The 26,237-nt window shown below is 37.1% G+C and overlaps 1 protein-coding gene across 3 annotated transcripts in view; it reads right to left on the bottom strand.

Annotated features, from left to right (window-relative positions):
• The window catches only part of CHODL (chondrolectin), a gene marked incomplete at its 5' end in the record, with an annotated part of 606,923 nt that overhangs the window by 298,916 nt on the left and 281,770 nt on the right, over positions 1-26,237 (bottom strand). For all 3 annotated transcript variants that reach the window (XM_079921894.1, XM_079921893.1, XM_079921895.1), the window contains one exon: positions 20,662-20,829. In XM_079921894.1, coding sequence (XP_079778020.1) covers positions 20,662-20,722 — 61 coding nt within the window. The remainder of the gene's footprint in view (positions 1-20,661; positions 20,830-26,237) is intronic.

Below are 26,237 nucleotides of genomic sequence, written 5' to 3'. Positions count from 1 at the left end.
ATCATACTATATCTCCAGGATTTAGGGAGAAGGAAGGAAAAGCCACTTTTGTATTTTTTCTAATCTCACAAAACAATGATGTATTTAAATAGTTAACTTTAATCTTATCATAAAATTTGTATGCACTAACAGAAAAAAAAAACTAGAATTTCCTCAAAAAGTAAAATGTAACATAAGCCAATATTTATTTCCTAATAAAAACTTAACTCAGCATTTAAGCTGAAGAATCACTGGTTCTGTTAAGCTGCTTGTGGATTTATTTCATGTAACATTTTCATATAGAAAGCTGGTATTGATATTTTGAATGGTATTCACAATGTAATCTTAGCATACCCCTTCTCCTTCTCCCCTTTACTTCACATTTTCCTGTTAATTTTTGTTCTTCCATATATTCACTATTCTCTCCTTGAATATGAAAAATATAAATTTATAAAATTTAAGATATCAAATAAATGTTTACTATTTAATTTCTAAATTCCCAAAAAGTTCTCTCCAATTATAATTTATGCAATGGAGTGACCTATTCTTTTTTCTTTTGATAACTTAAGAAATCACAAATGAATGTTTAAGATAAAATGAATATGAGAAGAAAATTATCCAAGACCTTGACATTTAAAGCAACTTATTTACCCTTCCAACCTATTAACTGGAAGATTTTGGGGGAGCAACAGTTTCATTTAATCATGTTGAGCAAAAGAATCAACTGACACTGTTAAAAGAAGCAACTTAAACAGATACCCTAGGTGTCCACATTCCTGGACTATATCATTTTCTGGACAGTTACAAGAACACCATTGATGGCTCCTGGCAAGCTATGCACTCTGGAGGATAAGGAACCCTTATTCTTAAATGTCTTTTGATTTCTAAAGTTGAAAGGCATTCAGTAACAATCACTGAGTTCTGAAATGACACAAGCACCAGGTGCATGGGAATCATCAGTGAGAATAAGATAAAGATTTCTTCTTCCATCAAAGACAAATGCCCTATGTAGTAAGAAATTCCAAATGAGCTCTGCTCTGATCCCACTGGTTACCATTTGGTAAATGTTTATTCGGTGTCACTGGGGGAACGGGAATTCAAAGCTGACAAAGCATGGGTCTTCCTTCATTAAGTTTACCCCAATTTTGTTGGAGGTAAATATGATAAATAGCAATGTCATAGAAATGGTACTCAACAACAGGTACCAATAATGTGTTCCGTGTTGTATCTTTGATTTTTTTAAACAAGGCTTGGAAGGATACTTATAAGAAGACTACGTTATGAGGAGAAAGGACTGGCTCCCAAATGTGAGCCATCCTCTAGAATCAAAGGATGGTCAGGGGATTGGGGGTTAGTTAGGGTAAGGTACAAACTGGCTGACAACAGAGATTTCAACAGGTAAGACATATGATTCAAATGTTATCATTGAGAAAGACATAACACCATAAAACTCCTAGAAGAGAACATAGGCAAAACATTCTCTGATATAAATCACACCAGTGTTTTCTTAGGTCTGTCTACCATGGCAAGAGAAATAAAAGCAAAAATAGGGAGTGTCCTGGTGGTCTAGTGGTTACGATTCTGGGCTTTCACTGTCACGGTCTGGATTCACTCCCTGGTTGCGGAACTGGGATACCGCAAGCCACATGGTGTGGCCAAAATATTAAAATAAAAAAATAAAATAAAAGTAAAAATAAACAAATGGGACCTTATCAAACTTAAAAGCTTTTGCACAGCAAAGGAAACCATAAACAAAATGAAAAGGCAACCTATGGACTGGGATAAAATATTTGCAAATGATGCGACCAACAAGGGCTTAATTTCCAAAATACACAAATAGCTCATACAACTCAATAACAAAAAAACAAACAACCCAATCAAAAAATGGGCAGAAGATCTAAATTGACGTTTCTCCAAAGAAGACATACAGATGGCCAAGATGCATATGAAAAGATGTTCAACATCGCTAATTATTTGAGAAATGCAAATCAAAACTACAATGAGGTATCACCTCACACCAGTCAGAATGGCCACCATTTAAAAGTCTACAAATAACAAAGGCTACAGAGGATGTGGAGAAAAGGGAACCCTCCTAACAAATGCTGGAGAGGGTGTAGGAATGTATATTGGTACAGCCACTATGGAGAACAGTGTGGAAGTCCCTCAAAAAACTAAAAATAGAGTTGCCATATGATCCTACCATCCCACGCCTGAGCATATACCCAGAAAAAACTCTAATTCGAAAAGATACATGCACCCCTATGTTCATAGAAGCACTATTTACAATAGCCAAAACAAGAAAGCAACTTCAACGTCCATCAACATATGAGTGGATAAAGATGTGGTAAATATATACAATGGAATATTACTCAGCCATAAAAAGAATGAAATAATGCCATTTGCAGCAACATAGATGGACCTAGAGATTATCATCCTTAGTGAAGTAAGTCAGAAAGAGAAAGACAAATACCATATGATATCACTTATATGTAGAATCTAAAATATGACACAAAGAATTTATCTACAAAAGAGAAACAGACTCACAGACACAGAGAACAGACTTGTAGTCGCCAAGGGAGAGGGAGGTGGGGGAGGGATGAGTTGGGAGTTTGAGGTTAGCAGATGCAAACTATTATGTGTATATATATATATATATATATATATATATATATATATATATATAAAACTGAATCACTTTGCTATACACCAGGAACTAACACAACATTGTAAATCAACTGTACGTCAGTAAATTAAAAAATATATATATATATATATAATCGTTGAGGCATAGAGCCAACACGAATGATCTAAGAAGAAGAAGAGTACACTGTTAAATGTATAGGGAAATCTAGACAATAACAAGTAATTCAGGAGAGGTGACTCTAAACAGTGCAAGGAGATATGCAAGCAGAATGTGGAGCACTGGGCAATGCAAAGCTACCAAGATCCCAACCCATGTGTGGGGCTCAGAAGCACCTGATCTTCCTTCAGAAACAAGCAACAGAAGACAGGTCCCAGACCTTGAACACCAGCCCTGTGCCTCTGAAGGCAGATTTCTGGAGATGGCACTTAAAGCTGGAACTGGATCTCTCAATGTGAGTTTTCAACAGGCTGAAGTTTACTGTGCCCATTAGCAGAGGGGTTCTAGAACGTAAAGTTTCTAAGTTTAAAAGAAGAAAGAATTTGGGGAATCTAATTTTTAAAAAAGGAAGCTATAGGTAAAATAATTGTCTGCCTCTCACAGTTTGGAGCCAGGACCAACCACAAACAAAAGCACATCAATTCCAGCCACCTTTCATGCAACGGAGGAAGAAACCATGTACCAAATAAGTACTGAGTGTAATATCTTTGAGTTTTATACAAAGCTGCTCTATGTACAGAAAGGAGATGGTGGATCATGGAAAAAGACATACTATTAACACCAAAAGAAGCATGAATGACCAGAAACATGGATAAACCCCTGGCTTTAAGTAGCAGAGGAGACTGACAGGACAAAAGTATGGACAGGTCCCTGAGAGCTGCAGGTGTATGAAGGAGGCTCTATCACTCCCTACCCAACACAAGCAATTGTCAGTGCTTAAGAGAAAACACACATTCCCAAGAGACCTGAGCAAAAAACAGGATGGCCTCTAAAAGGGTCTGGAACCAGGTCCAATGTTGAGGGGTGGGTCCTCACACCAAGCAATTTTCCAACACCAGTTGGGTGTCCTACAATTCAATTCCATTCTGACACTATCTACCCAGAGATAGCATCAGATCCCACAGATTATGGCCTCAATCCCACAAAACTGCCGACCGCCCCCCTTTGGATGCCAGTCACAAGTCCAGGTTATCACCTGTGCTTCTGGCCTACCATAGATTAGAGTTTCCCACAACCCCCTCCTGGGGTCTGACTAATTTGCCAGTAGCTCACAGAACTTAGGAAACTACTTACCAGATGGCCAGTTTATTACAAAGGATATTAAAGGATACAAGTTAACAGCCAGATGTAGAGATACATAGAGCAAAGTAGGAAGGAAGGGGCGTAGACCGTCCATACTCTGATCACGCCACTCTCCCCTAATCTCCATGTGCTCACCAACCTGGAAGCCCTCCAAACCCTGTCTTTTTGGGTTTTTATGAAGGCTTCCTTACATGTGCACGATTGATTAAATCATTGGCCATTGGTGATTCAGTGCAGCCCTTAGCCCCTCTGTCCTCCCTGCAAATCAAAGGATGAGACTGTAAATTCCAACCCTCTAGTCCTAGTTGGTTCCCCTGGCAACCAGCCCCCATCCTTAGGTAACAAAGGGGCTTTCCAAAAGTCACCTCATTAACATTACAAAAGACACCTTTATCTCTCCCCTCACTTAGGAAATTCGAAGGATTTGGGGAGCTCTGTGCAAGCCGTGGGGACAAGAAGCAAATATATATTTCTTATTATAAATCACAATATCACAATCTCATGATGGAGGAATTTAGCAATGAATACTGCCTGACATTACCACTGGAGTATATGGAGATTTTCAGGAAAACTCCTGCAACTGTGCCGGACAAGCACTGTTTTAACATAAACCATTGGTCCACTCATGGGTTCTAAGGGACCTGGATTGAACTGTGTAGTTAAGAGACCATGTAATTTGTGTCAAGCAACAAGGTAGGCATTGGTCCTACTGTGATTCTGCCCTTCAAAGAAACGGCAATTTGGGGCCTAGAGTAGGTACCTAGCAAATATTCCTTGAATATTTGAATACTGATTGATTAATTAATTGATTGACCCTGGGCTACTAGAAATATGTTTCAGAATAACTCCAGTTTCAGGAAGAATGAAGACTATCTTTGCTCTTCTTTTTCCTTCTCTCTTCTCCAAATTCCAGCCACACATCTCCTGTTGAAAGGAGAGGTATGTGCACAAGTAGCAATAACATTGTTATTGGGTAGAAGGTATTTTGAAGAACACAGTGGAACCTACTAGGCTCATTCAGTTCAGCAAATCTTAGAGCCTGAGGTTAATCTAAGAGTCCCTAGTTGCAAAAGAAAACCCAGGCTCCTAGGGAGAAACTGTGATGAGAAATTTAGGGCAAAAAAGCTAAGACACCCTGAAGCTAGAATTAAGATACTTCACAAAAGAGAGGATAGTATAGGGTGTGCCAAGAAGACAAAGAATTTTAATTATGGAAGAGTAAAAGGATATGATTCTCCTTTGGACCTTAGGTTTGTAGTAACTGAAAGAAGACTCACTTATATCATTAACAAGTGCACCAAACCAAGAGTGTCTTAGTTCGACTCTCTGGCAGAAGAACCTCAGTAATTGGAGAAATAAAACTTCCATGATCAAAAGAAGCTACACTTATTTGCCAGCCACATGAAGAGGCTTCTTTTCACCACTGAGGGCAAAGGGGTTTCTTTGGGACTTTTTGCATCATCAGACACTGGAGCAAATGGAAATCAATAACAAGAGAGGCCCAGGCAGGAGTCATTGTAAGGAGTTACTAAAAACGAGATGACCGCCTAAGGAATCACCCTACTTGAGGCCTTTTTCTCCTCTCAATGAAGTGAATTACCCTGACTCTACAAGAGATGACGGGAAAAGTCTGTGAGACAATTTTGGAGTTGTGGATAAAACAATGAACAAGCAAAGCAACCAGTTCAGAGGCTGACATCCAGACCTGTACTTCTGGATCATAATCCATGCCTTCAGTACTATTCCTGTGGTTGAAGTGACCTGAGCAATAAGAGCTAGACGAGAGAGGACTCAGCCATCTTCCATCTGAATAGATCAATCAAAAAGCCTTTTTAAACTCTAAGAAATATTGGGAGGTAAATAATCCTTCTTTCTTCTTGCCCCTGGTAACCCAGCTCTTGTGTACGCCTTCAAACTCCTCTTCTTAGTGATGTCCATATCCACTGCGGCCCTAATTTGCAACTGTATTTCTACAATCACTGCCAGGATGAAACAACACTTTCTTCAGGGCCCCTGAAGAAAGTTTAAATTCAGACTAGAGTCATGAGCCCAAGTCCTAAGTATACTGCCTGAGACCATGAGTGCCATCTCTCCATCATTTCTTACCAAATAGGAGCCTGATAGATAACTACAGATTTGCAGATACGAATTCCATAAAACACACATAACATTAAAATGTTTAAGAAATCATATTTTAATAATGGCATATATAACAACTAGGAATTCTCATATTGCTTCAGAACTACGATCCATCCAGCCCGGTTTTATGTTGCCAAAACCAGTCTCCTAAATAATTTTTTTTTTTAATCTGAGTTTCCCTTGATAGCCATTGATAGCTCTCATTTAAAAGAATAATTAAGTAATTTTAAATGTGACACGTCTTGGTCATGTAACTCATTTTTTTTTTCTTTTTGTAACAAGGTGACCCTGGGTCTTTCATGCATTCATTCTTTTTTTCCCTTTACTAATTTTTATTTTGTTCCTTTTTAATGTGGCGTTCCTTTCACAGCACCATGACGCTAAGCATTGAGATACAATGGTGAATAAGATGTGGCCCCTGTGCTCAAGAAACTCAAAATTTAGCAGAAGAAAGTGATGTGCAGTCATCTGTAAGTTAAGAATTAAAACAATTACATCATAAGGGTATGAGCAATGTCCAACAGAAGCCCAAAGGAAATAGCAATTTGTTGTAATGGAGGAGGGAGCGATAGAGGTGAATTTGAAGATTGAATAAACTGCCAGTAAAACTTAAAATAATAATAATGATGATGATAGAAGAAGAAGGAGGGGGTACAGAGGGGAGGGGAAGAGCTAGAGGGAAAGGGAGAAAGAGAAGAAGAAAAAGAAGAAGGAGAAGAGGAGGAAGAAGGAAGGAAGCAAAGAAAAAGCACATATAGTGAAGTGGAAAGATGTGGTTGCACCACATAATGTGTGAAGGGATGAGATCGAGGTGAGACCAGATGGATCCCAGCACATGGTGAATGTTGAATTTGAAACTAGTGAGCTTGAATTTTGTCAGCACATCATTGGAAGACTCTGGAGGTTTGTAAAGTACAGAATGACAGGATTCCCCGTTTTATGTTTTAGGAAGAAACTTGTATGACTAGATGTATATGTTTTGAGGAGGAAGGGCATCTATGTAAAGTTATTGCTAAGTTACGACAATGGCAATGTAAGTGGGGAATTTATAGTCTTAGAGAAGTCATGTAGATAAACTTTCCAGATGAAACTAAAATGTAAATTTAATTATCCTACGAATAGTCTTTTCTGAAGGATGAGTTTAAACGAAGCAGAAATTTTCAAACTGTTGTTTGCTGATTGTTTCCAGATGTTCTTGGCTTTTATTTTATTTGCCTACATGTAACAAAGGAAAGTGCTAAACAGGATGAGGGGAAAACTAACAGTTGTGGACCTAACACACCTGTGGCACCATGTTTCATGTTAAAAATGGCAGTTGGCAGCTATCTGGTTAACTTGATCAAAGTAGATCCAGCAAAGCAGAAATAGATCACACAAACCAAAAGTTCTCTAAGATATCCAAACAGACATTGATTATGTTAAACAGATCACAACATGAAGCAGCAATGTTTATAGATATTCACCAATAGTTAAACCAGAAGTTCTTTGTCTGAAAAATAAACCTCAACCTGTTGGAAACAAAGAATTCGAAACAAACCTTTTTAAAACCAACACTGAAACAGACTAGAACAAATTCTTACATAAAAGACAACACTATCCACAAATATGTGTACCGACTTACTCTGAAAAAAGAAAAATATTCCCCTCTGTAGCATAGCTACCAGGTCATTTCCCTTGAACTCACTAATAAGCCAAATTATTGGCTTTTATTTTTTTAACTGAAATAAATTAATTCTCTTTGCTTTGGGCATTTTCATGTATACATTTTAAGTATGCATGTGTGTGTGTTTGTGTCTGTGTATGTATTCATTCTACAGATATTCTTTCTGCACTTTTAATTTCCTTTTATTCTGCTTGGATAAACGTCATGGCTTTTTGCAGGTCATTCACATGTAAAATACTAAACACATGTACCTATCATTCTCTAGATGAGATGTATTTGATACATAAAAGACAATTTTTTAAATTTTATTCCAACTTCAAAGGTAGCTTTTCTCTCTTGAAGAAATTTTAAAACATGAATGTCATATTAATTTGTATAATGTCTGATTTAACATGTCTCGATTAAATACTTCCACAAAGATGAATAACAGGTTGTGATTATGCACTCTGAATACACTTTCCCTTAACTGTGTAGGTTTGTGATTTTTTGGCAAGTTGTTCCTACTGATGGGAGAATAAAAGCTATTAAAAGATTAAATATAAAGTGATTTCATTTTAGCTAAATGCTCTTTATTTTTCTGGTGCTTTTCTCTAAGCATTAATGTAAAAGGTCATGAATGGGTGAAATGAAAGTAGGGACATAAAAGAAGCAGAGCAGCATGGGGGCATACTTTCGGCTGTATATTAGAGAGAAGCTATACAAAGATGCAGAAGCCAAAGGCAGAGCAGAAAGAGGAGAAAGAGGTCTTTTTCTGGTCAGAAAGATGATGCTTGTGATGGTGCCATCTTCTGGAATTTTCCCAATCTGACATTTTTCTATGTAAATACCAGTAAACTCTGACAAATAGATCAGCAAATTAGAATGGTTCTTATCTAACACAATTTTGGGATATACTCTCTGAAGTAAATACCAATGGATGCCTTAAGTGGCATCCCTGGCATATCGAAGTGAATAAAAGAAAAAATGAAGGAAACCCTTTTGTCAGCACTTTTGGGGAGAAGGATTAGTTAACTACCTTTCCATGAAGGAAGTGTTACTTAAAAATTCTCCCTAGATTTATTAACTACTCACTATGCTTGTGATAATGCAATTTATTTTCTCAAAACCTTTTGTATTTCAAGGAAAAAATACTACTTTATAAGCTGGGCTTCTCTCCCGTTTTTCTGAAAGTTTCCTTTTAATGATCACATCTGGCAATAAAATAGCTCCCATGCCCAGGTATCGATATTATGCATAATTACTCACAGATGGCCAGTAAGCCACCCTGGTCCAGACAGAACAGACAAAACCTCAGGGTCAGCTTGCCCATCTGCCACAAACCTCTACAAGGGAACTCAAGAGAATCCATGTGTCAGAATCACTGCCCAAATCCACCAGCTCATGAGAAAACTGCTTTCAGATCAAAAATGGGACTAAATTAAAACTCTGACTGCTCAACCAGCACAACGAAATAGAATTGATTATATTCTCAATTCTTCACACTGGAGTACAAAAGTTCAATTTATAAGAAGAAAATAAGCTTTAGCTACTTATGTGCTTCAAAGTACAAAAAAATAAAGCTTTTAGGGTAAGTTTAGGTTACACCTTTGAGAGAGGATATGTTCTTCATTCCTCATTTTTGAGAAAAGTATAGAGAAAAATGCAAGTTATTTCTGCTTTTCCACGCCCTTAAAAATAGGTCCTTATACACTTACCATTGATCTCTGGGGTAATCCAGCTCCACATTTGTTTTTGTTTTTGTTTCTTGTGGTACGCGGGCCTCTCACTGTTGTGGCCTACTCCCGTTGCGGAGCACAGGCTCCGGATGCGCAGGCTCAGCGGCCATGGCCCACGGGCCCAGCCGCTCCGCGGCATGTGGGATCTTCCCGGACCGGGGCACGAACCCGTGTCCCCTGCATCGGCAGGCGGACTCTCAACCGCTGCGCCACCAGGGAAGCCCATGTATTTTTGTTTTTGTTTTTGTCCAGCTCCACATTTGGAAGACGCTGAATTTATTGGTGTGATTTGATCTACCCAGGACCAGGAAACGTCCTAGAAACTTCTACTCATGGAATTGTATTTGTCTTACTTCCAATTCTTTTTAGTATCTTCAGCTCTTTTGATGTGGTCACATTAAAGACTGAAGAAAAAACAATGAAAACCTTAGGGGAAGCAAACACTGAGCCCTTTTTTCTTCAAATAAGTCTATTCACTGTTGTCCACTCTTTTTATGAGCTCTCATATATTGAGAATTTATCACCCGAAGCTTGTTTATATTTGAGGAGCAATGTGTTACCATCCATTTGTCTTCCTTTAACTAAAACCATAGTAGCAATATAATCCCATCCCTAAGTCATATTTTAAAGATTTTGTTAAGAGGTGTGTTTGTAGCCTGCTCACTGGAGATGGCTCTTAGGAATTAAAAATCACAGTTTAAGGACTGTGATGAGTCAGTAAATCAGACTTCTCTTTGCTCAGAAGCAAGCATAAGGACCAGCTGGGGATAGGTAAGTTAAATGATATTCTTTCCCTAGTCACGACTTCATTTACTGATCTTGTTTGAATACTTGCCCACAACATTTTCCCCAGACACCTCTGAAAGGATTTTAAATAAGGATGCTTTTCTTGAGCCATCTGGCAGCTTCCTGGAAAGCAACAGTGCAAGATGTCGCTACTCACAGAGATTGATTAGATTCACAGAGGAACCTTTCAAAGCTGGTCATTTACAACAAGATGCTCACTGCGGGCCAAACTTGCTTTAAGGTAGCTCTGGCTGAACTGATACCAATATGGTCAATCGGCATTTCAAAGATAATAAGCTCAATTCTCAGACATAAGAAATGGTAAAAAAAAAAAAACAGGTTACACTGACACTGAAGTCATACGCAAAGGGAAAGAGGCAAAAGAACTTCCCCAAAAGGTGAATTCAGATATAGCGTACTGTTCACTCAACAAGCATTTATGGAGCACCTACTACGTAGCAGATATTATTAGGTACTAGGAAGATAGGGATGACAGAGGCACAATCCTTGCACCCCAGAAGTTCATGATCTTGTAAAGGAGAGAGCCATATAAGCAAATAACTTGCAGTTTATTTTGAAGGTTACTGAAATAATACATACATAAAACATGAAAGATGAAAATCTGAACTAATCCTAGTGAGAAATAATCCCAGCAAAAAAGAAAGTACAAACTTAAGAGATATAAACAAATATTGTTCTTGAAGATTAACTGGATGTGGGAGGTGTGGAGAGAAAAGCATTCAGGTTTGGGAAAGTGAATGGGGAAAGCAGGAGGAATAAAACAGAAGAGAAGGCTGAAGGAGAGATACAGACTGGGGAGTCATCAGTGCATCCGGATGGATTAAAGTCATGCAAAGAGATAACAGTGTATTACCCTTTAAGAAAAGGAAAAGACCAAGAACAGATTCTGAACCACACCAAGTTTTAGGAGATAACAGAACAAGAGAATCTGGTGAAGTAGACTGAAAAGTAACAGTTGGTGAGAAAGGAGACCAAAACACAGTGGCCTTGCAGATGCCAAAATAAGTTTCAAAACAGGGAGCAGTCAATTGTATCACATGTCTCAGAAAAGTTAAGATGGAGACTGAAAAATATTTCTGGGATTTAAATATTAAGAAAATGTTACTGAACTTGGCCAGAGCAGTCAACAGCGCCTTGAAAGCAGTATCACATGGTGGGCATATTGGTGTTTGAGGAGCCATTTAATCTATCATCCAACATAAACTTAACTGAAGAACTTAACAGATCACATTGGCTGAGAAACTGGAATATTTATTTATTCAGTGATTAGTTTCAGCTTTTACACAGAAAAATTCAGGCCAGCTATAAGAGTGTTTTGTCAACTTGCCCACAATATTCTAAATCCAATAAGCTTAGATACCAGCAGTGCTGCCGTGCAGGGTCTTGGGAAGACTCTGTTGCCAGCATTAACCCTTTGTTTGCTGTATCATAGAGAACTCTAGGATATCCCTGAGGGGAAGGGATGGAGAGGATGGAGTGGAGAGGATGTAGTGGCTTTTTACCAACAGTGTAGAAATATATCAATATTTCACCAACTTATATGACCATATCTATACAGATAGATAATCAACCCTCAGATAACCAATAAAGAAAACTGATAACATAGATAAATTCAACTTGAAATTATTAGCTTTTCAATCTTAGAGTGGTAAGTGGTAACATACTTTTTTTCAATTTACTTGTGTATCCTGTATGCAATTTATACATTCTGAATATATTCTGCATTGTTTCAGAACCCAACATGGTTTAGACAATGGGAGATCTAAGACAAGTGGAAGGTCAGCTCTTGTGACCTTAAATTCCATTCAGGGAAATAAATTGTGCATAGCTAAAACAATTGGCAATAATTACTAACATCTAAGCAATAATGTGGTGATGAGAAAAAATTAATTTAATATAAATCCTGGTGGGGCTAAGCTCAAGGGAGTGATCAGGATGGCATAATGTTATTTAAGGAAGGCTTTCAGAGGTGAGACTTGTGCTGAAAAACAGGGTATTAATAGAAATACTTTCCTTGTAAATACAACTGAAACTCTTCATTAGTCCTCTGTGTTCACATTTTATCACAAAGTAAACAGGAGTGAAACTTTAGAGTCAGTTGGTAGAGTCAAACAAGCCCTTGACTCAATAGACCAGAATCCCAGGCCTTTTTTTGTGATACTTTATGGTGAGACCCTGGAAAAGGAATCTGCCTTTCTTCTTTTTTGATCTTAACTGGTCTTATATGTAAAAGGACTCTTCGGATTACCTGTTTTCTAATATCTCCTCCAGTTCCAGGGAGTCTGATCTATCAGTTCTCAGATTCTAACTCCTCTCTAGTTGAAGAACGAGGCCAGCATTAGCAGAGTAAGTTGTGTTTTTGAACCACCAAAGAGTAGATTAAAATGAAGAATTACCTGCAGGGATCTGACAAGAGCATCTTGAAGAGCAGAGATCCAGATATGCACATTCAACCCTGCTACATCATGCAACACAGGATGGGCTTCTCTGCCAACTCTTCACCGCATAGTTAACAATTCCCTTATCGACTCCTCACTGTTCACCAACCATGATGTCGGTGCTGATACCACTGAAGTTTTTGATAATACTTTAGAGCACAGCCACTATTATCTTTTAAAGGGTAGTAATTCCATTTTAATTTCCTGAAAATTCTAACTATGACTACAGTGAGTGTATTTGTTATAACACTGAATCACCTTTTTTTAAATTGAAATTACCATGTTAAAATAACATCCAAGCTGTCCTAAATCTGGAAATGTAGGAAAATAATTTTCTGTTTCTCTTTCCTGATAAGACCTACTTACTTTTTCTAAATTATAAATGCCAATTGACTCAGACCATGGACTGTTAACCTTTGGAAAGTAAAAGAGGAAAATGAGGTAATTTCTTATGAGTAAGTTAAACTTATATTCTTTACAATAACAGATTTTTTTATTAATTGTAATAAATACTGTAGTCAATGACTCTTTGCACATTTTTTTAATTTACCTCATCTTCATATGATAAAAGAGAATTTTCTCAAGTTAATACTCATGATCAAAATCCATGATATTCATCAAAAGTCAAGAGTATAGAATCTCCTGAGGATCTTTTCTGAATTACAAATGGCTCACTGTTTTAAAAAAGGGATTTCCTTAAACTATGTCCTCACATTATCAAACATCTATGCAGACATTGAGAAATGCTGAGGAAATAAGACCAAAAACTTAGTGAACCAAGTAAAGTTGACTGGGAAGCCTCAAAGATACATGCATTTTCCACTTGAGCCAAGGATTCATCATTGCTCTATTTTTCTTTCATAAATTGGCCCTGATTACTTCTGAGGGTAAAATCAGAAAGATTCTGTAGTTTTGGGATACCCTATACCCAGGGCTAAAAGCTGACAGCAGAAATATTTTATAGCAATAGTTCTCATCTCAAAGGCCAATTTTTGTAAACTGTGTACCTTCCCCCTGCTTTTTAAAAAAATCTTCCTAATTCTTTATTTCCTTTTAGTGAGGGTGATTGCATCCTTGACATAGAAGGAGCAAGCATTTTTGTCTTCATGGGCAAGAAAGAAAAAGTAAGTTTAAGAGACTCAAGGAGAGAAAAAGCATCCACGGAACAGAGTAGTGTCAGCCAGAAAAGACAAGGAACTCAGGTTAAATGCTCCAATCTTGCACCAAAACAGAAGGAACACACTGAACCACTCTGGGCCAAGGAAGGACCTTCAGACTTGGCAGTGAAAGACCCATATGGGACTTCCCTGGCAGTCCAGTGGTTAAGACTCTGCACTTCCACTGGGCATGGGTTCGAACCCTGGTCGGGGAAATAAGATCCCGCATGCCTCGCCGTATGGCCAAAAAAAGTAAAAAATAAATTAAAAATTTATTTTAAAAAAAAGACCCATATGTAGTTCCCCTACATTCAGAGAGTGGACTGAATTTTCCAGCTTATAACCAAAGGTTCAGAGCTAAATAAACCTGCCTTTGTTGTACTGTTCTTTCCTTATATTTCCAGCAAGTTTAGACAGAAATAGCATCCTAGACTCTAACTTTCTCACTAACTTCCACTGAGAAAATCTTAATTTTGGTTTTACAATCGTCCTTATTTGTATCCCTTTGGCTCTCAACACTGAGTGTTTGTTTATTCCTACCAAGAGTCTGACAGGAACAGATGAACATCTGAATTTCTATACTTTTGCAAGCTGGCTCTGCACATAGACACTGAACAAGTGCTTTTGAAGATAATGTTATTGGAAGACTAAAATAAAAAAGTAGTAGGATACCAGGATGTATTAACAGGGGTGCAACTTGCCAGGAGTCAGGAAGCAACCTTCCTCTTCTTGGCAATGGCCTGACCCTAATAGAATACTGTGTCCAGTGTTTGTCTTTGCAGTTTAAAATGAATATGAAGAAATTTGAGAGGGGCTAAAGGAGAGCAAAAAAAGTAAAATACACTGAGGAAAAAAAAATGAAAAGCAGTTATTTGGAAAAAAGAGTAAAGATACCAAGGTTGTTTAAACTGGAAAAGAAAAGCCTGGGAGAGATTTCATGGGAAGTGTCACAGCAAGTAAAAAAATCAACCAAATTATTCTGCATCTTGATCAAGGAAATAATGAGAGGAAATGTGCTAAAATTAGAGTGAGGGCAAGAGCTTGAGTAGGCATAAGAAAGAAATTCTTGGCCTTGACATTGGAACTCTGGAGTATACTGTCAAAAAAGTTGTGAAATTTCTTGGAAACATCAATAACAATCTGTACTAATTGGTGAAAGCATTTTTCTGCCACAAGAAAAACATTTAAATCAGAAAACTTCTTGAAGTCCCGATCCTGGGGCATATTTATATGAATTTAGCTACCTAAAAAGCAAGGTCATATCAAAATTCCCAAGCCCAAAACATTTTTTTCATAAACAGTATTTAGGTCTCTGACTCCGCCAGGTTTTATTTGATTAGATTTAAGAAGCCTGAAGTTTGTGCTCAAAGATTTTTTTATTATTTCTATAATGTATCTTTGTCTCTTTTCTTGCATCAGAGTCTCTTTTTAGTAATTATTTAGGGCTCTGAGATTACTGAAAAGAAGATAAGGACATTCTGGTTTATAGCATATGAGACATCCAAATTGACTTCCTGGTCAAGCCTTCTACAAAAAAGGTACAAAATAAAACCATCTCCCATTTCTATAATTCATGGTCCCTTTCCAGGTAAGTTTCCTTCACCACATTAATAACGGTCTACTCAGTGTGGTTTCCCAAGGCCTGAATGAACAAAATGTGGAGGAGAAAAGAGAGAGAGGAAGTTAAGAAAGAAGTATGAATAAGATCAAAGAGCATAAAATAGGAAGAGTAAGAAGTTTGAACTTTATTTTGATGAGGTGGGGGGACACTGAAAGATTTTAGGTAGAAAAGAGATCTAATCCAATGTTTATTTTATTGAAATCATTCTGAAAGTGTAGAGAATGGAATAGAATGAGGTGAGACCAGATGTGAGATATGATGATGGCTTAAACATGGTAGTGGCAATCAAGGTGGAGCATGTCAAGTGGTTCCAGAGATATTTAAGAGGCATAGTGATTAATTAGATGAAATACAGGGTTGGTGAATGAGAGAAAAATCAAGGACAATTCTCACGTATCTGATATAAAGAAAGATTGGGAGGACGGAGGTGCTTCTTTTCCAATTTAGTCACTCTAAGCCTGAAAGCTCCAAGGATACATATAAGAAGATTCCCTGGCAGTTATGTGAACTCCTCAAAATCTTTTTCTTCCTGGATCAAAGGCATTGGCATTCAGTTGAACAAATAGTTGGATTGCCTTTAACATATTTCTGAGGCTTTGCTGAGATATCCTTGTTTAATCCTCAAAACTTACTTGACAAATGTCATACCTGACAAATGTCCCATAAATTATTTGACAAATGAAGTACTAGAAACACCAAACCATGCAAGTCTGGAATCCAAATGCCCTGATTGTTTCATAGCACTTCAGATTTTTGTGAAAATTCTGTTCCCCCAAATCAAGTGATTTTTCCCCCATTTCCAAGGGCAATTCAAAATTTCAACTACTCTAAATCTTATGTGCAGTAGCAAATCCACTCATTATATAATTTTCAGGTTTATTTGGAAACTCTAAGATAAGCTGCTTTGGTGCTTTCTGCATTAGCACTCCCCTGGCGACTGTGTCAGGGTTGTCATGCAGTTTTAATTGAATCTGCTTAACACTCTCCTGGAGATTAAAGGTAAGTTCTTCCAAGAGGAAAGAAAAGTAATAGAACAGAAGAGCTTAAAGTCAGGCTGTAAGATTTCAAGAGAAAGGAATAGAACAATTGTAATATAGCACTTACAACTACGACAATAATAGCACAGATTCTACTAAATAAACACTTCAGTGTTTCTTTAATTCACGGTTTGTTCTCAGAGAAACTGTCTCAAAGATGGACCACAGGAGGTCAAGAGTAGCCATTTATTCATTCAATGAATGTCATCTGCAATCATGAAATGAGTCTAGGAATATTATTATTAATCCCATGACTTCAGGCAGGTAACTTTATTTAAGGGAAAGAAAAGAAAGCATAATTATTTTTAAACTGGCCATTTTGATTCATTTGGTCAAGGTGGTAGGCTGAAAATTTCTTAGAAGAGAATTGCTCTTTTGTTGAAAACATCTTAATGACATGTTTATTATGGCAATTTCTGAGTGAATGAAATGGAGACAAAACACCTTTAATCCATAATTCTTAACTAGAAGTTTTTTTTCAAACACATATATAATATTTAACTTGCAACTGAAAAGCCAAGGATGTGACACAATTAGGCTGCACTTCCAGAATATATATGCGTTTACACTTCTCACACAGACAATTTAATCTGGAAAACTTCTTGAGCCAAATGTATTACCCAGCATGACTCTGCAGCTTTCTAGAAATTGCATCCTAAAGACAGCTAAATTACATCTGAGAACTGGGAATCCATTTCCTTCCAGAAATTATTCACAAAAAGAAACAAAGACTAGATTGTTTTAAGTAGCTTCATGTCTCCAGCATGTTACTGTTGCAACCACCATTAACACTGTACTTGGGGTTTATAAAACTGGTGAAATCAGTTCCCAGTCAGAAGAAGAAAGTTGAAAGTAATCAAATTGTTACACAATGAGATATTCTAAGTCCATATCCAAATTTAGCATTCCATAGAGTTATATGTACCCCATGAAGCATTTTTTAAAATCACACAATAGTAATCTACCAATCTATGAATGATTTCTCCATATTCACACCCAGTAATACATTCCCAAACTGAGAAATCCTTTCCACAGTCTTTACTGAACACATACTAAGCACCTCCCATGTGAGGGAAGGGGCCCCAGGATGAAAGCAATAGAGAGTTCAAGTCTATATTCCCAATTTAGCATTAGGTAGATTCCTATGTTATGCCCCTAATTTAGCAGGCAAAGGAGAACTCTAAAAGTTTCCAGTCTGCAATGAAGCAACTGTAACTCAATATTTTTAGGTATAGAGGGTGATTAGTATTGCACAAAAATAAAAGTTTCTAAAACAGTCTAAGCATCTCATTTCATATTCAGCTTTGGCCAGTAGAAGTCAATCAATTAACTCTCAATTAGTTCACCTCATACAGAATAAGGTTGATAATAAAGGAATCATTAAATCTCTATTTCTAAGAAGTTTGTCTATGTGCCCACCACTTTCACCCCACTAGTCACTGTCAGATGGATGTCAGCAAAGAAAATGAAACATATTTCTCAGCAAAAATGCAGCTGGGGGCAAGGAGGGGAGTTACCAAAAGTCTACATAATGGTTATATAAACACTTATCTCTAAACTTCTGCTCCTTCTAACCTTGGAAAGGTGGAGCATCGTTATATCTCTAAAGGAAACCACAGGAACAACATGACCCTTAAGAGCATGCTATTCTGCATTAATGCATTAACATGCATTCAAGATTAATTTCCACACCAGGACAAATAAACATTCATTATTAAAGAGAAAATTCCACAGTTATCACATCAGGGACTTATGGTCCCAATTGGACGATTCAATTATTGGCCTAAGGAAGGGTCCTTTTAAAAGAGCCACTTTGAAAAGTCTGTGAAAATTGATTTTAACTAACTGCTTCTCAATGTCTCTACCTCATGTCAAATAGTGTCAGGTCCTTACACATAAACATGGCTACAGCTTAAAAGAAAAAAAGGTGATTTTTCATAAGCTCATTTTTCATTTCATTCTGCATCCTCCTCATAGTAAACAGGAAGAAATAAAAATGTGTCCTCTACAGACATACCTTCTTTACACTTCACTTTACTACTCTTTGCAGATATTGCATTTTTTACAAATTGAAGGTTTGTGGCAACCCTACTTCAAGCAAGTCTATTGGTGCCATTTTTCCAACATTATTTGCCCACTTTGTGTCTCTGAATCGCATTTTGGTAATTCTTGCAATATTTCAAACCCTCCACCAGCAAAATATTAAGACTCACTGAAGACTCAGATGATGGTTAGCATTTTTTAGCAATAAAGTATTTTTTAATAAAGACATGTACTTTTTAGACATAATGCTATTGCACACTTATTAGACTGCAGTATATTGTAAGCATAACTTTTATATACGCTGATAAACGAAAAAAATTGTGTGACTTGCTTTATCACAATATTCGCTTTAGTGTGGTAGTCTGGAACCGAACCCATAATATGTCCAAGGTACACCTGTACTTATCTGGTCACTGCCCAATTTCCCAGATATTCATAAGCAGCATCTGCAGTAGAGAAGTATGATGCTCTGGCTGCTGTTAGAGTTCATTATCATTGTTGTATATGTGCTCAGGTCAAGCTGAAGACATTTCACAGCACAATCTTCAAGACCAACAACTTTTAAAGATTAAAGATACCTATAAGGTCAATTGTTCCTTTCCAATTCTACCTTACTAGTAGGGGTCTTTGTTTTACTCAATCTGACTTCTGCTGAGAGCACTAAGCAGTGGGCAACCCAAGTTGCAGTTGTTCCCTTTCTTCTGTGCCATTTGAATCATCTGTCCTTCACTCTCCACCTTTCTAGGAACAACATACTGCAGAGAATCATATGGTAGACCAAGTCAGGTTCACAGTGAAAGAACTTCATCAAAAGGTTGCTCTCAGCAGAGGAAGGAAATGTTCTTCTTTTTTATTTATTGCCCATCAGACCTATCATGGTACACTTCCCATCAGCATTTCTTTTCCTGGTTTTGCTTTCAGCAAAGCCTATCCTGATAAAACTCGTGTCCATTTCTAGCCTGGATACGAAGGAACTGGATACACATCATAATATTAGATCAATTCTTCTTCAAACTAGAAGTGCTTCCCTTTTTTTTTATATTTGCCAAATGCAAAGAAAAGCACTTCCCCTTTTTAGTTGAAATAAAAGAGTCTCAGAACACTTCCTGTATTAGAAACATAACGCATAGCAACAGAAATGGGTCCCAATTTATGGTGGCCTCAGACAGCCTACCATTTCTTACAAGTTATGGCACAGCCATCAATAACTCTGACATCCAGATTTCATAATGCAACCAAGAAAATGAAGATCAGAAGATAAGGCTCCAGTGGTGAAGTTATGTTAACATAGACTTCTATTGTCAGTGATCCCCAAAAACCGAAACAGTGTCTTTGTTTAAGCCTAATGTATAGTTTCAGCAGAACTGGGATCCTAACACCAAACCACCCTTGAATACTTGCTCATTTATCATACTAAGCATCTCATGCAATTATTCTTCCAGTTGGAAACTTGGGCAGAGAAATGAGATGACTATTACTGGCTTAATGCTAGGTAACAAAAAATACAGGTCAGCTGTAACATTTTTGCAACTTTAGTTGAGATGACAAAGAGTCAGTCTAGGTGCTATAACTGATACAACGGACTGGGTGGCTTATACACAACAGAAATTTATGTCTCACTGTTCTGGAAACTGGCAAGTCCAGGATCAAGGTGCCAACAGATTCAGTGTCTTGTGAGATCCCCCTTCGTAGTGCATAGACAGCTGTCTTCTTGCTTTATCCTCACATGGGTGACAAGGTGAGGGAGCTCTCTGGGGTCTCTTTTAGAAAGACACTAATCCCATTCATGAGGGCTCCCCCCTTGTGACCTAATCAGATCCCAAAGGCCCCACCTCCAAAATACCATTGGGGATTAGGTTTCAACCTACAAAATTTTTGGTGGGAAAGGGGAGTTAACAAACATTCAGGCTATAACAATATTTATATATTTTTTTTAATTACACAGGTAAATCACAACTGTATATTAAAACATTTAAATACTTCAGATAAGATCAAAACTCCCCTTCCAGGAACGCTCTCCATTCATTCCCCAGGGATAAACTCTATTCTTGTAGCTCCCACACTCACCCTCTTCTAGCCCTGCCACCTCAGTGTTATGAAGAAGCCCAGACCAACTTACCAGAAGATGAGAGATCATGTGGAGGAGAGCTGAGGAGTCTCAGGCAATATCCAGCACCCATTGCCACACATCTGAGTGAAGACAACCTGGACCCTCCAGCCACAGTGGAGTCTTCAAGGTAACTGCAGATTAAATGACCCCAGCATAAGGACCTCACAGATTTCCAACCTACGGATAATGAGAAACAATAAACTATTGCTTTAAGCCTGGTTTGTTACACAGCAACAGATAACTGAAAAGTAACCTTTGCCCATTTTTCTATTAGGCTAGTTCTTTCTCATTATTAGAATGCTGTTTTAAGTTTTTATTCTAAAATATACTCCTTTTTAGATTTCACAAATATTTAGTCTATCAGTTGTATTAATCAGTGTTCATCAAGAAAAACAGAACCGGTAGGAAATATCTGTTAACAGAGTTATTGCAGGGAATTGGCTTATGCAATTGTAGAGGTCGCCTAGGTAAATAAGTTCAAAATCCATAGGGCAGGCCTGCTCAAATGAACTGAAGCTGCAGTCCATGAGGCAGAATTTCTTCTCCTTCAAGAAAACCTCAATTCTGATCATAAGGGCTTCCAAAAGATTAAACCAAGCCCACCCACATAATCTAAAATAATCTCCTTTACTTAAAGTCAACTAATTATGGACTTTAATAGCATCTTCAAAATACCTTCTCAGCAACACCTAGGTTAGTGTTTGAATAAATAATGGAGACTGTAGCTTACCGAAGCAGACATAAAAAATTGACCATCACACTTGTCTTTAAATTTACATGGTGCCGTTAATCAAAATTAAGTTTTTTATTTTGATGTAATCAAATGTATCAATCTTCTCCTTTATGTTTTTGGTACCATGTTTAAAAACAACTGCTTGAGGGAAAGAAGAACAAAAAAACCCCAAAGCTAGCAGAAGGAAAGAAATCATAAAGATCAGATCAGAAATCAATGAAAAAGAAATGAAGGAAATGATAGCAAAGATCAATAAAACTAAAAGCTGGTTCTTTGAGAAGATAAACAAAATTGATAAACCATTAGCCAGACACATCAAGAAAAAAAGGGAGAAGACTCAAATCAATAGAATTAGAAATGAAAAAGAAGAAGTAACAACTGACACTGCAGAAATACAAAACATCATGAGAGATTACTACAAGCAACCCTATGCCAATAAAATGGACAACCTGGAAGAAATGGAGAAATTCTTAGAAATGCACAACCTGCCAAGACTGAATCAGGAAGAAATAGAAAATATGAACAGACCAATAACAAGCACTGAAATTGAAACTGTGATTAAAAATCCATCAACAAACAAAAGCCCAGGATCAGATGGCTTCACAGGCGAAGTCTATCAAACATTCAGAGAAGAGCAAACACCTATCCTTCTCAAACTCTTCCAAAATATAGCAGAGGGAGGAACACTCCCAAACTCATTCTACAAGGCCACCATCACCCTGATACCAAAACCAGACAAGGATGTCACAAAGAAAGAAAACTACAGGCCAATATCACTGATGAACATAGATGCAAAAATTTTCAACAAAATACTAGCAAACAGAATCCAACAGCACATTAAAAGGATCATACACCATGATCAAGTGGGGTTTATCCCAGGAATGCAAGGATTCTTCAATATGTGCAAATCAATCAATGTGATACCCCATATTAACAAATTGAAGGAGAAAAACCATATGGTCATCTCAATAGATGCAGAGAAAGCTTTCGACAAAATTCAACAACGATTTATGATAAAAACCCTGCAAAAAGTAGGCATAGAGGGAACTTTCCTCAACATAATAAAGGCCATATATGATAAACCCATAGCCAACATCGCCCTCAATGGTGAAAAACGGAAAGCATTTCCACTAAGATCAGGAACAAGACAAGGTTGCCCACTCTCACCACTCTTATTCAACATAGTTTGGGAAGTTTTAGTCACAGCAATCAGAGAAGAAAATGAAATAAAAGGAATCCAAATCAGAAAAGAAGAAGTAAAGCTGTCACTGTTTGCAGATGACATGATACTATACATAGAGAATCCTAAAGATGCTACCAGAAAACTACTAGAGCTAATCAATGAATTTGGTAAAGTAGCAGGATACAAAATCAATGCGCAGAAATCTCTGGCATTCCTATACACTAATGATGAAAAATCTGAAAGTGAAATCAAGAAAACACTCCCATTTACCATTGCAACAAAAAGAATAAAATATCTAGGAATAAACCTACCTAAGGAGACAAAAGACCTGTATGCAGAAAACTATAAGACACTGATGAAAGAAATTAAAGATGATACAAATAGAAGGAGAGATATACCATGTTCTTGGATTGGAAGAATCAACATTGTGAAAATGACTCTACTACCCAAAGCAATCTACAGATTCAATGCAATCCCTATCAAACTACGAATGTCATTTTTCACAGAACTAGATCAAAAAATTTCACAATTTGTATGGAAACACAAAAGACCCCAAATAGCCAAAGCAATCTTGAGAATGAAAAACGGAGCTGGAGGAATCAGGCTCCCTGACTTCAGACTATACTACAAAGCTACAGTAATCAAGACAGTATGGTACTGGCACAAAATATATAGAGAGATCAATGGAACAGGATAGAAAGCCCAGAGGTAAACCCACACACATATGGTCACCTTATCTTTGATAAAGGAGACAGGAATGTACAGTGGAAAAAGGACAGCCTCTTCAATAAGTGGTGCTGGGAAAACTGGACAGGTACATGTAAAGGTATGAGATTAGAACACTCCCTAAAACCATACACAAAAATAAGCTCAAAATGGATTAAAGACCTAAATGTAAGGGCAGAAACTATCAAACTCTTAGAGGAAAACATAGGCAGAACACTCTACGACATAAATCACAGCAAGATCCTTTTTGACCCACCTCGTAGAGAAATGGAAATAAAAACAAAAATAAACAAATGGGACCTAATGAAACTTCAAAGCTTTTGCACAGCAAAGGAAACCATAAACAAGACCAAAAGACAACCCTCAGAATGGGAGAAAATATTTGCAAATGAAGCAACTGACAAAGGATTAATCTCCAAAATTTACAAGCAGCTCATGCAGCTCAGTATCAAAAAAAACAAACAACCCAATCCAAAAATGGGCAGAAGACCTAAATAGACATTTCTCCAAAGAAGATATACAGATTGCCAACAAACACATGAAAGAATGCTCAACATCATTAATCATTAGAGAAATGCAAATCAAAACTACAATGAGATATTATCTCACACTGGTCAGAATGGCCATCATCAAAAAATCTAGAAACAATAAATGCTGGAGAGGGTGTGGAGAAAAGGGAACACTCTTGCACTGCTGATGGGAATGTGAATTGGTTCAGCCACTATGGAGAACAGTATGGAGGTTCCTTAAAAAACTACAAATAGAACTACCATATGACCCAGCAATCCCACTACTGGACATATACCCTGAGAAAACCAAAATTCAAAAAGAGTCATGTACCAAAATGTTCATTGCAGCTCTATTTACAATAGCCCAGAGATGGAAACAACCTAAGTGCCCATCATCAGATGAATGGATAAAGAAGATGTGGCACATACATACAATGGAATATTACTCAGCCATAAAAAGAAATGAAATTGAGCTACTTAATGTGGTGGATAGACCTAGAGTCTGTCATACAGAGTGAAGTAAGTCAGAAAGAGAAAGACAAATACCATATGCAAACACATATATATGGAATTTAAGAAAAAAAAATGTCATGAAGAACCTAGGGGTAAGACAGGAATAAAGACACAGACCTACTGGAGAACGGACTTGAGGATATGGGGAGGGGGAAGGGTGAGCTGTGACAGGGCGAGAGAGAGTCATGGACATATATACACTAACAAACGTAAGGTAGATAGCTAGTGGGAAGCAGCTGCATGGCACAGGGATATCAGCTCGGTGCTTTGTGACCGACTGGAGGGGTGGGATAGGGAGGGTGGGAGGGAGGGAGATGCAAGAGGGAAGAGATATAAGAACATATGTATATGTGTAACTGATTCACTTTGTTATAAAGCAGAAACTAACACACCATTGTAAAGCAATTATACCCCAATAAAGATGTTAAAAAAAAAAAAAGATACATGCTACAAGTATACATTGTATAGGACAGGGACTGTAGCCAATATTTTATAATTACTGTAAGTGGTGTATAACCCTTAAAAATTGTGAATCACTATATCGTACACCTTTTATATAATATTGTACATCAACTATATTTCAATTAAAAAACATTCAAATGGATAAAGAAGATGTGATGCACACATATGCACACACACAATGGAATACTACTCAGCCATAAAAAAGAATGGAATCTTTCCATTTGCAACAACATGGATATAGCTGGAGGGTATTGTGCTTGGTGAAATAATTCAGACAGAGAAAGGCAAATACTATATGATTCCTTTTATATGTGGAATCTATAAAACAGAACAAATGAACAAATAAAATAAAATAGAAACTGACTCACAGATGCACAGAGAACAAACTGGCAATTGCCAGAGTGGAGGGGGTGGGGGAATGGACGAAATAAGTAAGGAGGATTAAGACCTACAAACTTCCAGTCATATAATAAATGCATGGGGATGCAATATAAAGCATAGGGAACACAGCCAACAATATTGTAATAACTTTGTATGGTGACAGATGGTTTCTAGACTTATCATGAAGATCATTTCATAATGTATATAAATGTTGAACCACTATGTTGTACCCCTGAAACCAATATTATATGCCAATTATACGTCAATAAAAAAATAATAATAAAAAATTTAAAAACCATTTCTTTTGCCCATGTTTCTAAACAAATTCTATTATATTTTATGATCTTTGTGAGTCTGTGTGCTTGTTTTTGCTCTTAGAATTACTATTAGATACATTATCTACCTGAATTTTTTAATGACCATGTATAGTGGGTAAACAAACCTTTCCCCTAAAATGGATAATCAAATGTCCTTACACAATTTTTTGTAAAGTTAACTTTTGATCCATTCATTTGAAATGCCATGTTGCTTTTAAGTAAACGTTTCACAGGAACATTATCTTTCTGTTTTTTACCTTTTATTAAGGTACTTGGCCAATATTTCCTTCACATTGTAAACCAAAGCCAATTCATTGATTAGAATGACAGTATAGTTGTACCATCCTGAGTATTTAGAGGAGTTGATGCCCTGCTCCTTAATCTGTGTATGCATGTGTGTTAAACATTAGAAACGAGCTTTTTGGATTCTACAGATTGTACTACTGTTATTGCTATGTGACACTATTCCAGGCATTAAAATAGGCCCTGAGAAGAAAACCTGAGGCAAGTTAAACTATCAGTTGCTCTTTATAAAATCTGAAATTAGGTCTGAGAATACATCAGAGTCTGCCTTGTCTTTAGAACTAAAAGGAAATGAAGTCACGAAAGTTATATCATGGCTATATTTTACCAAGTTGACTGAGTATAAGAAAAATAAAACTAAAGACTGAGAAGAATAAAGCAGGGTACACAAAGATTTAGAGATAAGAGATAGCAAGCAATACATGTTGGCTCTCTATTTCCTTATTCTAGACCCTACC

The sequence above is a fragment of the Stenella coeruleoalba genome (genome assembly GCF_951394435.1).
Source record: "Stenella coeruleoalba genome assembly, chromosome: 5".
NCBI lineage: Eukaryota > Metazoa > Chordata > Mammalia > Artiodactyla > Delphinidae > Stenella > Stenella coeruleoalba.
This window is presented reverse-complemented; position numbering and strand designations above follow the sequence as displayed.